Here is a 16163-nt window from a genome sequence, read left to right as displayed (position 1 = left end):
TCATTAAAGGCATTAATTGTTCACTAGAGGCTATTCAATAGTGAGTTGCCCTAGGGAACATTTGCAACGCTAGAGTTGCTCTTAGAAGCGCAGCAAAACTACTCAAGTGTTACGAAGAATTCGGATATTTATGATTAGGGTAAAACACTGTTTACTACCCTCATGTTTCGTGGTTTTCAACATTTAGTACATCAAATTTTTTTCGTCTCAGATTCATACCTAAAGTGTAAATTTTGGGACAGTCTCATACATCCGTTAGTCAAACTGTTAAGTTTTCCGTTAACTGTGACGTGACGCACTGACTGGGCGCCACGTGTCATCCACGTTTATTTTTTCTTTTTTCTTTCTTTTCTTTTCTTCTTCATTCTTCTTCTTCTTCTTCTTCTTCCTCCAACTACAACTTTTTTTTTTTCCTTCCTCCTTCTCCTTCTTCCTTCCTTCCCCCTTCCTTCCCTTTCTTCCCCTTCTTCCTTCTTCTTCCTTCTCATTCTCCTTCTTTCCTCCTTCTTCCTTCTTCTTCTTCTTCTTCCTTCTTCTTCTTCTTCTTCCTCCGAATCTACCCAGATTCAGTTTTTTCTTTTTTTTTTCTTCTTTCTTCTTCTTCTTCCTTCTTCTTCCTTCTTCTTCTTCTTCTTCTTCTTCTTCTTCTTCTTCCTCCGAATCTGCCCAGATTTAGTTTTTTTTTTTTTTCTTCCTCCTTCTCCTTCTTCCTTCCCCTTCTTCGTTCTTCTTCTTCTTCCTTCGAATCTGGGGGAAGATAAAAGTTTTTTTTTTTTTTTTTTTTTTGAGGAAGAAGAAGAAGAAGGAGGAAGGAGGAGGAAGAAGGGGAAGGAATAAGGAGAAGAAGGAGAAGAAGAAGGAAGAAAAAAAAAGTTGCAATCGGAGGAAGAACAAAAAGAAGAAGGAAGAAGGAGGAGGAAGAAGAAAGAAAAAAAAAAAAAAAAACAAACAAACTTCCCCATATTTCAGAGGAAGAAGGAAGGAAAAAAAAAGTTGCGGTCTGAGGAAGAAGAAGAAGAAGAAAGAAGAAAAGAAAAGAAAGGAAAAAAAAAAAAACATGAATGACACATGACGCTCAGTCAGTGCGCCATGTCACAGTTAACGGGAGACTTAACAGTTTGACTAACGGATGTATAAGACTGTCCCAAAATTTACACTTTAGGTATGAATCTGAGACGAAAAAAACTTGATGTACTAAATGTTGAAAACCACAAAACATGAGGATAGTAAACAGTCTTTTACATTTATGATTAATTGCAACCCCGGTGCCCCAAGCATGGGATTTTGTGTTGCGCTAAACACCATTCAAATTCAACATCTCATCAAAATTCAAATAAATGTTGTGTTGGGGCAAAAGCAACAGATCTTCCTCGTATTCAAATGTAATTCGATTGGAGGTCGGAAGAAGCAAGAAATGGGTTCAACTTGGTTGCTGGTACCAAGTAACTAAATTATAGCTACTCTAAACCCTCCCACAGGGGATGCAAAAAAGAGTGCCTCCGATTTCCGACCACAGCCAAATTATACACAAAATCATTTCCGGGGGAGATTTTCGGCCCTTGGGAACAGGATTTGAAATTCAATTCACTACAATATGCAAGGCCACGGCTACCAAAATGTATGGGGGTGAAAGCAAATTCACTTTCCAATTTCTGGAGGTTCGCTAGAGAAGATCAAACGGGAATTGCCATGCCCTTCTTTGCCATGCTATCCAAGACGTCATTGAGAGCCTGACACAGGCCAACAATCTGCAACCAAAGGATAATATAATACCCAAGAGTTCGATCACCAAAATATGAGAGAGGGAGAGAGAGAGAGATACAGTTCTAGGTTGCGAACTGAGTGTAAACAAGGCCATATTTGGATACAACTTAGGTTCGTAAAGCAAATTTTGAAATCGAACTAAATCCAGTGAGTATATGATGCTAATTAAGGCAGACAAATTTACCTGCTGATCCCATTGTTGCAGCTCTTCAGAGTCATCCTGAAAATGTATGACAGCTTCCACCTGTTGTGAAACATCACGGCAAATGCTTAAGAGGTACAAGCTAGAATAAAGAATGTTACCAAAAGCAACATATTTAGAATGGATTACAAAAGCAAACGAACTATTCTGAATCTTGTTCCAGTAAAAGAGGAAGGTAGTAGATGCAAGGCATTTTAAACTACAACCATATACTCCCTCCCCTAACATAAAACTTTGGAATTCCAAGTTTTTCGTAGTGGAAGCCGCATTCATGAAGACAAAATGAAACTAAGGGCCATACAGTGGATTAACAGCCTATTTAACAATATTCCATAGAAAGAAACTGCAGTGGCTCTCACAACTAAAAAGGTCTGACTACTTAGAAGTCCCTTTTTTTTCTTTTGAAAACGACTAAAGTCCTTTTGGTTGGATACTTATAAGTTGTAATTCATACCTGATCAATAGATCCCCTCATTCTGTCCTCATATATCATTTTTGATGCAATCTTCTCGGCCTGTAGGAAATCAACTCAATCCATGTCAGGAGATGGGAGTCTTCTTTCGTTTCTCGACATTGACGTAAGACTAAGCTTATGAGCTTATTATCCTAGGCCGGAACAAGTTGATAGGATCCCCTTTTTTACATCCCCATGTCCGGGGAGTAAAAAAGGAAAGAGAAGGGTGTGGTTTAGCATGAATATTGTGAAACTAAAAGGTAAAACACAGGACTCAACAAAAGAAAACCGTACCTTATGAGGCTCAATTCCCAGCAAAGTGCCCAATTCTTCAAAACTGCCACAGAATTCTTGATAGTTAGAATAAATGGTCCCACATAAATTAAAAAAACACAATTCAAAAAAGGAAAAATCAATGGCAACACATCTCCTACCTTATATTGGTGTAAAGTTTGCTGGCACTCAGAAGATTATGTTCAATCATTGCACGATCTAACACCGTAAAGTTGTCTGGAAGAAGTGCTTTCTGTTGAAATAAATAAGACATAACTGTTATGGCTCATGTGCAGATACGATATCATAGATAAAGGAGAAGAAAGTTTTTAACCTGATGTGGCTTTAACTCTTCAGCAAATGCTTCAATTTCTGGTTTCCTCAAAATTCTCTCCAAATATACCTAATAAATATCCGTTGAAGCAACAATAAAAGTGTAACATACAGTCAGGAGAGAAAAAGGTATACAGACAAAAACCTTTTGTGTGTGTGTGTGTGTGTGTGAGAGAGAGAGAGAGAGAGAGAGAGAGAGAGAGAGCACCTTTTGTAGTATTGGATATATTTTTAACTTTGAGCATCGCTCATCCTGAATGAAAACCCCAAGGTATCAGCAAATTTAAAATGAAGAACACATAATATACATCTCCAGGTAAAGAAGTTAACCTTGTACAAAGTAGCAAGAACACGAGAACGTTGGGGTCCTGCTGCGGCTAAAATTGTACATGTAACTGCAGCAGATAGAGCTTGCTCCAGTGCTTCTTCATCAATCTCTCTGCAACAAAATGCATACATTCATATCACCCGTCTTTCAAGTGGTACAAATAACAAGAATGAAAAAAGTAAACTTGACATACTGATCTCCTATTTGCCTCTTTTCAATCTGAGAAAAATCATAATAACGTAATGCTGCTTCCGAGAACCTTCTCTTTAAATCTAAAATCCTTGCATAACAAATCTAGTAGGAAGGAAACAGAGGGGAAAAGAAATTAAAAACTGCTTTTGGCATGCAAACTTAATGCAATTATTTTCACTGACTATCCAATAATGTCAAACCTTGTACTCTAAAGTCAAAACTTCATGCTGAATAGTTGTAATCAAGAATGAAGCTTTATGAATAAAAGCTTCTGCATTCACGGCATCATCGTCCTGCAAAACAAACATACAAAAACTTGGTAAGGTTACATGTCAACAACTTGTCAATAAAAGTCTTATTTGTTCCAAAACTGACATGAAAAGAAGATATTTGTTCCAGTAAACGCTTGCAGAGGTCACACTATGGCTATCTACAACAAATCTAGATACAAGAAACAGATATAGGCAGCACATCGATTCCAACGCAAATCATCCATCATGGGTCTTCTATATGCAGACATTTTTTGCAATAAAGGAGTTGCAGCATCAACAAAACAACAGCATTAAACACTGTTCCAAAGCACATCAATTGTATCAAATGAAAAATAGGCACCCTTTGGAAAAAAGAAAAGAAAAGGTCAATACCTCGAGATATAGGCGAGCAATTTGGACGCATTTTGATAACTTGAATGTGTCATCAACGGCTCTAAGGGAATACCATGAAAACATAAACATTGTTAATTCCATAACTGATCATGCCATAAAAAAAGGAAAAGTTACACTAACAACAGCAGTATTCTACTATCGGACCTCGTTCCTGAGTCGAGATTAATTCCACTGAGCATCTGAGCTGCTTTTGACCATTGTTGCTCAGACTCGTACAATTCCGCAACTTTCTCTCTTATTATCATCACCTGCATCACACAAAACCATACCGTACTGTCTAAATCACAATAATCCCAAATAAAAGATGTACACAATCAAAACTATTTTCTAAATGTCCTATATGTTTCGCGACAATGCGGGCAATGCTAAATCTAAATCTTAGAAAATTGAACAAAACAAATGCAAAACGGAGAATTCCCGATATGCAGAAGTCCGAAAAGAACCTGTTCTTCGAATGAAACGACACGAATCTGAGAAAGGGCATAGTGGGCAATCTCCTTCTGGGTCTCCGGCTCCCACCGCCCCAACTCCTGGGCAAAAGTCTGCAAAAGCTGCCGGGAAACCACCAACGGGACATCATCCGATAACACTGAAGGAGTAGAAAATTACAATATTAGGCCTCCAAACAAAGCTGCTAAACCAAAATAAATAATAATAATTGCAAAAATTGAGAGAAATAGCGCTGAGGAAATACTTACAGTGATCGATGAACTTCTTGGCCTGAACGACGTCGCTTGAAGAAATCACGGTGGAGAGAATGTGCTTGTACTGCTCGATCTTCTGCCGCTGGTCGGAGATCGCAGAGGCGTTCGCGAAGGCACTCTCCATGGCAGCCTGAACGACGCCGCTTAACGGTGGGTGATGTGGTTTGTCGCGCAAACCCTAAACCCAGGCTACGGTGGCGTTGTGGTTTCGTAACCTCTACGGACGGCGAGTTTCTTTTTCAGTGAGGGAGGGCGCTAACAAGAAGGTGCAGTAATTTGGCTACTTGCATCCAGGTGTAGCGTTGCGTGATTTGTAGCTAATCAGGGAATGACACGTGGTGGAGTAAGGAGGGTAATTTTGTCTCTCTATATAAACTAGGAATTATCGTCTTTTTAATCTGTTTACATCTTATTTACGTAGCTATATAAAATAGTAGAAAGATATTGATGAGTCATACCAATTAGGTTAGTTATATTTTTAGAGAAGCAAATTTCTCTACGGATGCCGTGGCGAAACATAATTATAATTTTGTTTCCTAGTTCTCCCTGTTTGGTAATGGAATTGTATTTGCTTCGGACACAGTGTCCGAGTTTAAGAATCAAATCATCTAGACCGTTGATTGATGTGTAAAAAAAATCAAAGCCGTTGGTTTTGTGTGGTGAGTCAATAAAATAAGTTAATAGGAATTGTTGAATTCAATTTGTACTGCCCAAATGAATTGATCATTAAGCTCCGGACATTAAGGTTCGGAGCGGATCCAATTCCTTTAGTAACTGCAACAAAAGGTCACTTGTAATTGTGATAACACGTCATTTGCAATTTGGGCACGGTATTCGTGAGTAAAAGCATGAACAAAAATATATAAGAAAAATAAAGGGAATTTTAACGAAAAGCTAATGGTACTGTTTATTTTAACAAAAAACCACATTTTTACATTAAATAATCAATCATATACTATTCACTTTATTCTTTATTTTGTCCTTATCAGTAAAACTTAAAGTTTTCAAACCATTTTCATTAGTTTTCCTATAAAAAAAGGCACATCGCCATCAAAGTTTTGTTTAATTAATTAATTTTAAATTTGATTTAATGGAAGATGGAAAATAGTGCATAAATAAAAGAAAGAATTTTTTTTTGATAAATTACAAAAAACTACCTCAACTATTATGTCATTAACAATTTCATATCTCACCTTTAAAAAGTTTCAATGTCATACCTTATCTTCGAATTTGTTGCAATGTCATACCTTCCGTCAGTTGACTGTTAGTTCCTCAGAGCAACTCCAGTGTAGGAGCCCTCCCCCCAGGCTATTCACTATTTAATCCACCCAATGAACAGTAATCGCATTTAATAAATAGTGCATTCCCCTGGCAATTGTCTTTTGCATCTCCACCCCTGCACTGAATAGCCGGGGCAATTGGCAATAAAATATTAGTATTTTTTTTATTTATAAAATAATACAAAATCATTTTTAATTGTTTTCCTTTTTCTTTTTTCCTATTCCTTTTCCATTTCATTTTTCCAAACTCAACCGACAACCATTCTCTCATTTTTTTCCAGAACACTCTTCATGTTTCCTAGCCCTCTGTCTCTCCTTTCTCTCTCTCTCTCTCTACGACGCAACCCCCCTCATTTCTGAAACCTCTCTCTCTCTTTAATCTCTCTCATTCTCTTGCATGCATCATCAGATCACAATTTTGGTGCCGAAATCGCATGCTCCGAATCTTCCGTCAGCTCCTTCTCCTCCTCCACCGTGACCACCGCTGGAGCTGGAGAGGATGGGATAGTGGACGAGATCGGCAAGATGTTGGAGGAGTTCGAGGCTCGACAGAAAAAAAAACATTAAAACAGGCGTCTGACGTCAGCTAACGTCAGACCCACCTCAGGCTCTCGGGCCGGCGAGAATCGACGGGCCTGGCGCTCGGGGGTGCTCGGGCTCCCTCGCCAGCCAACGCTGGACTTCCTCCCTCGGGCAATCAAGCCCTGTTCCAGAGCCTGTCCCTCGAGCAGGAGCTCCCGCTGGAGCTGCTCTCAGTTAAATGTTGACGTGGTATGAGGCGGAATCCACTTTTTATTAAAAAATTATTTAAAAACTATTAAAAACTTTAAAATATATATTTAATATTTTTGAAAATATTAAAATAATAATGAATTTAAAATTTTAAAAATTTAAAAAAAAAACCATCAGTTTCGTCCACCCCACCCCCGCTTCTTCTCTTCTCTCCCTCCCCACCCCCGCTTCTTCTTTTCTCCCCCATCTTCATCTTCTTTCCCCCCCCCCCCCCACCTGCAACCTAGAAAAGAAAAAAAACCTTCAGTTTGTCTTCCCCCCCTTCCTCCTCCCCCATCTTCATTTTCTCCCCCCTACAACCCATAAAAGAAAGAGAAAAAAAAAAACCCATATCTTGTCTACACCACCATCACTAGGTTCATGAGGTGGAGGGAAACCCCCTTCGTCACGCCGATTCCATGGGTGGAGAACCTGGGCGAGGAGAAAATGGGAGGAATGAGTGTGGATTTAAGGAGTGGTGTGTGTAGAGGAGGGAAGAGGGAGGGTGGGTGCGGGGGGAAGACGAACTGGGTTTTTTTTTGGGTTGCAAGAGGGGGGTTTGGGGGAAGAAGATGAGGAGGGGGGACGAAACTGATGATTTTTATTTTTTTTTAAATTAATTATTATTTTAATATTTAAAAAATATTAAATGATTTTAAAAAAAGGTTTAATTATTTTAAATAAAAAGTGGACCAACCTCATGCCACGTCAGCATTTAACTGAGGAACTGATATTAATTGACGGAAGGTATGACATTGCAACAAATTCGAAGATAAGGTATGAACTTGAAATTTTTTAAAGACGATGTATGAAATTGTTAATGACCTAATAATAAATATAGTTTTTTTAGTAATTTACCTTTTTTTTTTTTTTTTTAATGAAAGAAAGAAACTATAAATCTGGCAAGTACTTATTACATGATCCATTTGCATTCTTTTAATTCGCAACGAGAGAAGACGCAGCGGGATCATTTCTTTCAGTCCTCAGGCGACAGTTCGATTTCTTCACCTGAAAAGCAAATACCGAGCTCGGAGGAAGAAGAAGACACCGCCGATCTTCTTCTGCAAATCGTAATTGCCGGAAATGGATGACTCAGGTTAGTCGCGGCCAATTTTCACCTTTCTCTCTTCGCTTTTCAGGCGCTAGTTTAATGTTTGTTTGAGTCGCCGGTGTTCAATTTCTGCCATTTTCTCGGAAAATTGCTCCTTTTCTGGATTCCTGTATCCACTGTTTGGTTCCTGTGAAAAATAGAGGAGTAAGTGAGAAAATATGAGAAATTAAAATTGAAATCTTCACGGATACGGTCCGATATGCAAATGGCGTTGTAAATATTTGCTTTTTTCACTGCAATCTCAGCGAAACTGAACATTTTGCTTGTAATCGCACAACTGTTTGTATTTTAGCTTAGATGATCGACTAAGGTTATTTACTTGAAAAGCTGTTCGGAACTTCGAAATTTCTGATGTACAGTTTATGAATTGGCTTTTCTGATTGGATTTAGGAAATGTTAAGCACTTTTGTAATTGTTGCAAAGCGTTTCGATCATAAACCAATTAAAGTGCCTTTTAGTTGGATTGTCCTTGAAATTTGGTAAATAATTTTGAATCTAGAGATTCATATGAGCTGATTTTGTTGTGGATACAACTTACCAGGGAATCCTCAAGACATCGTTGTGCCACCAGTTGAAGGTGTTGCTGGAGGAGGGACGGCATATGGATGGACTGATGGTGGCGTACAAGTTCCAAGTCCACTCAAAGGATCAATCGACCCTACAGAGTTTCCGACTGCTGATTTAGTGCATGTGTGGTGCATGCCAAGCACAGCAAATGTTGGACCACAAGAAATGCCAAGGAATTTGGAGTCGGTGCGTATAGTTCCATGATTTAAATGACTCTTGCCACACCTAATATCAATCCTTAACATGTCTGAGAATGAGTTATGCAATTTTTTTTTTTTTAATAATTTGCATTTCAATAGATATTTACCTTCCTGTTGGAGGCTATTGCTTTTTGTTTCTACCATTTAATTTCTATTAGAATATGTAGGAGCTATCATATATTGTGAAAAGAGTATATTCGTGACCTTTTTACTTAATAGAATAGGATGAAGCATCCGATCTTCTGCTCTTGAGGTACTGTAGTCTTCTGGATTCTAAGTTGGGTTTACTTGAAGGTTAATCTTCTGGCTGGTAGAAATGAAAGAGAAAGTATTCAAATTGCAATGCGTCCAAAAGTTTCATGGGGTGGTCCTGGAAATGCAGGGGTTGTGCAGGTCCAGTGTAGTGACTTATGCTCCACATCTGGTGATCGGTTAGTTCTTTGAAGTCATATTTTTCTTGCTGTAGGCTTACAATTACTCTTCCATTTCCTTACTTTCTGATATTTACTGTGGGCAGGTTGGTAGTTGGACAATCAATAAACATGCGGCGTGTGGTTCCCATATTGGGTGTCCCAGATGCTCTTGCACCTCTTGATCTTCCAGTTAGTCAAATAAGCCTGCTACCAGGGTACTGATCGCAGTAGTATTGTGATAGTCTTAATTTGGTGTGACATAATTCTATAAGACACTTATTGCAAGAGACTGACGCAATCTTCTTTCTCCTTCCCTCTCCTCCCCATGCTGGTGCCTCCAGAGAAACAACTGCAGTTTGGGTTTCCATTGATGTTCCTAGTGCACAACCCCCAGGACAGTATGAGGGGGAGATCATCATTACTGCTACAAAGGCAGATTCGGAGTGAGTCTGTTCACATTTATTTTTAGTCAATAAGTTGTAAAAGTTTAGCTCTCTATTCTTTTAGCAATATGGGTATTCCTTTCCTTATACATTGAAATATATTCTCTACGTTTATTGATTCTGACTTGGTACAGGGTTCCAGCACATTGCTTGGGCAAAGCCGAGAAGCATCAACTTTATAGGGATCTTCAAAGTTGTCTTGAAATGTTGGACCCCATTGATGGGAAACTGGTGGATGAAGTGGTTGGTTTACAAATTGAACTTTGTACACAATTGTATTATTTCTGTTTAGTTTTGGTGTGTTATTAGCTGTTCATTTGAGCATGTGCTTTTTTAGGTAGAAAGGGTGAAATCTGCTACAGCATCTTTAAGAAGTGTTCTTCTGTCGCCACTATTTTCTGAATACTTATCATTAAATGGGCCAGTTGATATGATGGAGGAAGATGCTATTTCGAGCCTTTCAGTACGCGTGAAGATTAATATGACAGTTTGGGACTTCATTCTTCCTGTAACCCCATCACTCCCTGCTGTTTTTGGCGTATCCTGCGTTTTATTAAAAAATAGTATTTAACTTCTGACATATTAATTCAAGTAACTGAGAAGCATAAACACTTATTAGTAAGTGTAAAATTGGAAGGGGGATCATTAATTCCTTACAGCAAATAATGCCCATGCGTGAAGATGCAGATGTGCTGTTCTTATGACAGACCAAAAGTCTTTTATAAATTAATGTTCTGTTGTATGTTCAACCACATGTTTTGTGATCCTACAATGTCATTGCATCCTTAAACTATATTTTAGATATCTGATACTGTAATTGAAGATCGTTTTGGTGTTGAACATGGGACTGATGAGTGGTATGAGGCACTGGATCAGCATTTTAAGTGGCTTCTTCAATACAAAATCAGTCCATACTTTTGCAGATGGGGTGATAGTATGCGTGTCTTGACATATACCTGCCCTTGGCCAGGTACTTACGACGAGCCATAAGCTACTCTGCTATTATCAATTACTTATGCTGTTATCTCTGATTTACTAAACTTTCTCGCTTTGTTGTCTTCAATAAATGCCTTCTAAAAAGATGCATTATTTGCTTTTCTGAATTTCATTTGTTGCAGCTGATCATCCAAAATCAGATGAATACTTTTCGGATCCACGGTTGGCAGCCTATGCTTTGCCATATAGTCGATCTGTCTCTGGGTATACAGCTCATCATCCAAGTTCACTTCTTTCGGGTATATGTGTGATGAAAACTGATGAGGTTCTACCCATTTGCTGATGTGCCACAGTGGTAATGCAACGAAGGATTACATGCAGAAACAGATTGATATATTAAGGACAAAGTCTCACTGGAAGAAAGCCTATTTTTACTTGTGGGATGAGGTATGAACACAGTCAAAAAATGATTTCCCTTAAACTCCGCTTAAGTTTTTCAGTATAGAAATATTTGTAAAAGGTATAGCAGTATTGGAGATAATTCATGCATTATCATTTTTCCTTTTGCAAAATGCATTACTAATTTATTGTAAGTTAATGTGCCTGCTTTATAATATATGTCAGCCACTGAATTTGGAGCAATACGAGTCCCTCCGCAGCATAGCCAGCGAGATCCATGCGTATGCTCCTGATGCTCGTGTTTTAACTAGTTACTACTGTGGTATGAACTCATATTCTTCTTATAGCTAAATGATTTTAATTATTGATTAGAGTTTCGTAGGCAGTAGTGTGTGTGTCTGATTGTTTATTTTGGTTCTGCTGAATGAGTACTTCATTAGTTTATCTTTAGTAGTGTGTGTCTGATTGTTTATTTTGGTTCTGCTGAATGAGTGCTTCATTAGTTTATCTATATTTTGCTCCTTCTACCTTCGAATTTATGTTACTATGTATTTCTCTTTTCCTCCATGTAGGGCCAAGCGATGCACCTCTTGCACCTACTGCGTTTGAGGCTTTTGTGAAAGTTCCAAAATTCCTGCGCCCACACACTCAAATTTATTGTACAAGGTATTGATATTCATTTGTACTGTAAGTGCCCACTAGGGAACCTTCTGTAAAAGAAAAGTTGAAATGATAGTATTCTGGTATTTGACTTTAGTTGCTAGTTTTTGGTCAATGACAATGTCTGAGAACAATATAATTTGGTTTGAAATTGGTAGTGAATGGGTGCTTGGGAATCGAGAAGATTTGGTCAAGGATATTGTTTCCGAAATACAACCAGAAAATGGCGAGGTGATGTAACAGAAATTTTGCTTGGCTCTTATCTAATTTCCTTGAGAAGCTTTCTTAAAATTCTGGCTCCGTTCTTGTTGAGTTTGGTTAAATTGAAGGAATAGTTTGTGGTCTTTTGTTTTTATGGATTAAACAGTTTGTAAGAATTATGTATGGATACCTGTTTACAATTTTTTGCATCTTGGATGTTACTTGCTGAAGGATGTGAACTTGTCGATTATGTAGGAATGGTGGACTTATGTGTGCATGGGACCGTCTGACCCCCATCCCAATTGGCACCTTGGTATGCGAGGTACACAACACCGTGCTGTAATGTGGCGTGTATGGAAAGAAGGTGGAACAGGTTTCTTATATTGGGGTGCCAATTGCTATGAGAAGGCAAATGTTCCAAGCGCAGAGGTACTTTCCTAGCATCTAGACAATTTCTGAGATTGAGTAGCAATTATAAAAAGCTCCTTGCATTTTACTGAAATAAAGTATGTGAATGAGCAGATAAGATTCAGGCGTGGCCTTCCCCCTGGAGATGGAGTTTTGTTCTACCCTGGCCAGGTGTTCTCATCATCAAGTCAACCAGTTGCTTCGGTCAGACTTGAACGCATTCTTAGTGGCTTGCAGGTAAGTGAAACTTCAATATTATAGTCAGTTTATCCCGGTCTGGTTTCATTTATTCTTTGAGCAATTCTCGAGTCATTTAGGGGTATACATTCATTCTGTTGACAATCAAAACACAAATGTTTACAAATCCGGAACTTTATTTCCTGAATCTTTTCTTGCTCCAAAAATTTTGAATCTTAAAACTAAAGCGTTTCCATGGAGGTTGCAACTGAAAACGTCATGTATGGTGTTTTGTTTCTTTCTTCCAAGTCCTGTTTCCTGATGATTAGACATTTGTGTGGTTATATCAGGACATCGAGTACCTCAGACTCTATTCTTCAAGATACGGTAGAGAGGAAGGACTGGCTCTCCTTGAAAAGACGGGTTTGTACCTGGGTCCTGAGCGTTACACGCAGGAGCACATGCCCATTGATGCAATGCGGGGTGAGATCTACAACGCATGCCGGTCGTGAGAAAAAACAGTCGGCACCAGGATATGGTCTCAATGTTCATCACGCACTTCCAGACTTGCAAACGAACATCGTTTGCAGCGAGATCGGACCCTGCAGATCATGATAGATGTTTTTGTTTACCCCCCTGGTATTGCATTTCCCATATTTTCCATATTTTCATAATCTTTTGGAGTAATGTACAGACAACTAGTAAACCTTTTTTTCGGAGTCAGATCAATAAAAGTTACTGCATACATGTGAAACAGTCTGAAGAAGTTTACGCATAGGTAGGAAACATCTTCTGACTACTTTACCGAGAGAAACTAAGATGCCATTGCGGCGGTAACTGAAACCAATCATTAATGCCACAACTTCTCCTCGTGGAACGGCGTGATTAATTTGAAATATTGTGATTGAATCATCCCGACGCATCCTAATTTGCCAATAAAACCGGCGATGCATACAAAAGTGACCTACTTTCTGTCGATTAACATTTATCTCGTTGGTTCACTGCATTTAGCACAACACAGTAACAGGAAAACAATTCAAATCTTTTTCTCTTGTGTTCCCGTCACGATTAAAAAAAATTTAATTAGTAGGCCATTAACTCATATGCATCCACAAAGCAGCATCGGGACCCACATTGCCACTTATAACAAAAGGGAAAAAAAGAGAAGGCGGGGGAGTAGGGGTCACGTAAACGAAAAAAAATAAAGATTCAAGATGGACCTTTTGCATCATATTGGAATCAGAAAAGCTACCGAAAGATAATCAAACTAGTCATCATTACTTTGGCCTTGTGACTGTACATCCATTTGTTTTCTTTTTCACATAATGCAACCTCACTTGGCACTGAAGTTATAACATGGTAAAACTTCATATGGGTTCGATGTACTTTCATCTTCAATGAATGGTCCAGCGTTCAATGCGGGCCGAATTATATGGTTACCGGCTTGGTTAAATGCTGTTAATGAGAATAGTAATTCACTAATTGAAGAAAAAGACTATTGCTTCATGTTTTGAAAAATTCAGACCAATTTTTAGTTCACAGGTCATAGTTTCAATTGGATAAAAATTCAAGAATCATTACTACAATTCATTCTTTTATAAATCATAACAAATTTTGTTGTCAGCGTTGTTAGAAGCACTTTTAATTATCTAAAAATTTCCTAGGTCATATTTGGAAATGTAATGGAACGACAAAGCGTTTTTTTTTTTTTCTAATTAAATGCAGTTCTAGAAGTTTGTGGCATAAAAACTTAGAAGTACATTCTAAGCGTTTTTTTATAAAGCACTTAAATTTTTAATTCAAACAACAATATATTTATAACAAAAGCGCTTCTATCAAAAGCAAACAAACCAAACTATTTTCAAATATAGCCTAACTACAGACTCCTAATCATTTTAAAACCACATCTAAATAATAAGTAATAAAAAACGCTTAGTCTTCCATGAGCTCATGACTTGTCAACAAAAGATGATGCTTTTGGGCAAGCAAGATAACTCAACATGTTTAAATTTCAACTTTCTCTGCTTGCTTTTATTTGCTTTTGAGCCACTAAATCATTTCGATTTTTGAAAAAAGTCTTTGTTTTCAGTCCCATCCGACGTTGTGTTCTCGATTAATCAATGAACAAAGTGAAAAAATTCTCATCCAACCACTCTTCCCTTCCCAAAGTAAAAGACTATGTGGTGAAATTCCACGTGGCCAGTCTCTGATTGGACGAAACCTTATCCGAATATTCCCACAGTTACCCTTTTTAGCATAATACGTTCTTGCCAAGTCAATATTCCATGGATAAGTAGTAAGTTTATCTTGGAACATAATCATGCCAAATTTTGACCCCAATGGATGCTTAATTATGATCTGAGCAGAAACTAATCCGTCTCAATCTCAAATTATGACATTGTTTAATATTTTTCTTTATTTGGTAAGCTTTCATCAATCCAACTTGTATATTTGTCTTGTTGGACTATCGAAAATAGAATATATTCTTATTTTAATATAGGATTTTTTTTATCGATGCTGCTGAACTTAACATTGTTCAATTTCGCTTCCAGCTTTTAATTTGGTTTTCAACCCTCTTGAATTTTTAATACGCACTAGCACCCTCAGACCGTCATTTTCGTAACAATTTTTTGTGTTAATTCTCCACGTGATCTCGCACTATGCACATGTTTTAAAAATACATACGTTAACAAAAGTTACGTTCACAAACAAGTAAACACTTTCAATTTCAATAATTAAGTTACCAGAAAAAAGTTAAAAGGCATTGACTATTCAAAATGGAGAAAGTTAAACTTCAATGTCATTTAGTACTACGATTTAGTAGTATTCATCTTTATTTGTAAGTGAGGGGTCTTAGATTCGATTACCAACTAAAGGTGAATTTGAACCACGTTATCACTAGTCCATTGTGATGCTTAGCTAACTTTTTTACTCTTTTAGTGTAGACAATATTGTTTATTAACAATAAACGGACGAGAACAGAGACACTATAACACCGATAGAACGTTGCTAAACTTCAAGACGTGTAATTTAAGGAAGATTGCTTAACTTTAGGGATGAATATAATACCGATAGATTCAAAGTATTCAAAGTCCAATCTGAGGTTTGGCTTGTTTTGGTGTCAAAAGTGGCCTAAACACTATGAAACAAAAAGAACCAAACGAAACAAAAGATCAAACAAAGCAAACGAAGTCGTTTGACTCATTCTGTTTGCAACAAGCCAGCCAGAGCCGGAGCAGTGACTGCACTGTTTTCTTGCTAAATTGGCAGAACATAAATCATGAGGATTTAATGTTTAGGGTTTAGGGTTAAATTCATAAAATATCAACTAAAAGGTTTTGATTTTGTAATTAAAAATTGTTTATTGGGGGGAAATCACGGATTAAGATGGAGTTCAGGGTGCAACTTGCTTAAACAAAATATTATTATTTATTTATTTATTATTTTATTAAGATTTATGTCCATGGTTTCTAATTATTTGAGTAATTATGACCCTCTGAGATAAAACAATGGCATAAAAAGTACCTGTCAATTTTGGCAGATTGCATCTGAACCGTCCACCACAGCATCTGAGACTGGTGGGCCCTGAGAGATGTGGACCGTCCATGGCCTGCACAATCCAGTCCACCTGTGTCTGAATCTGAATACAAATATACTATTTTATAAAATATCTAAAACGCCC

The 16163-nt window shown here is 37.7% G+C and overlaps 2 protein-coding genes across 2 annotated transcripts; one reads left to right on the top strand and one right to left on the bottom strand.

The window, feature by feature from the left end:
- Positions 1-1224: 1224 nt before the first annotated feature.
- Positions 1225-5191, bottom strand: LOC126605882 (COP9 signalosome complex subunit 4-like). The gene is made up of 14 exons (XM_050273327.1): positions 4910-5191; positions 4655-4800; positions 4356-4459; positions 4191-4251; positions 3747-3839; positions 3548-3648; positions 3357-3465; positions 3235-3279; positions 3028-3096; positions 2855-2946; positions 2715-2757; positions 2421-2480; positions 1949-2008; positions 1225-1748 (listed from the first exon to the last, which is right to left on the bottom strand). The coding sequence occupies exons 1-14, from the start codon at positions 5037-5039 to the stop codon at positions 1674-1676; spliced, it is 1188 nt and encodes a 395-aa protein (XP_050129284.1). The 5' UTR covers positions 5040-5191; the 3' UTR covers positions 1225-1673.
- Positions 5192-7889: 2698 nt separating this feature from the next.
- On the top strand, positions 7890-13235 carry LOC126605055 (uncharacterized). The gene is made up of 16 exons (XM_050272403.1): positions 7890-8062; positions 8619-8830; positions 9139-9275; positions 9362-9472; positions 9599-9700; positions 9835-9943; positions 10038-10238; positions 10502-10670; positions 10819-10900; positions 10990-11083; positions 11261-11357; positions 11608-11701; positions 11854-11926; positions 12152-12325; positions 12419-12541; positions 12832-13235. The coding sequence occupies exons 1-16, from the start codon at positions 8050-8052 to the stop codon at positions 12991-12993; spliced, it is 1953 nt and encodes a 650-aa protein (XP_050128360.1). The 5' UTR covers positions 7890-8049; the 3' UTR covers positions 12994-13235.
- The last annotated feature ends 2928 nt before the right edge of the window (positions 13236-16163 follow it).

This window comes from Malus sylvestris, chromosome 15 (assembly GCF_916048215.2).
Source record: "Malus sylvestris chromosome 15, drMalSylv7.2, whole genome shotgun sequence".
Lineage (NCBI taxonomy): Eukaryota > Viridiplantae > Streptophyta > Magnoliopsida > Rosales > Rosaceae > Malus > Malus sylvestris.
This window is presented reverse-complemented; position numbering and strand designations above follow the sequence as displayed.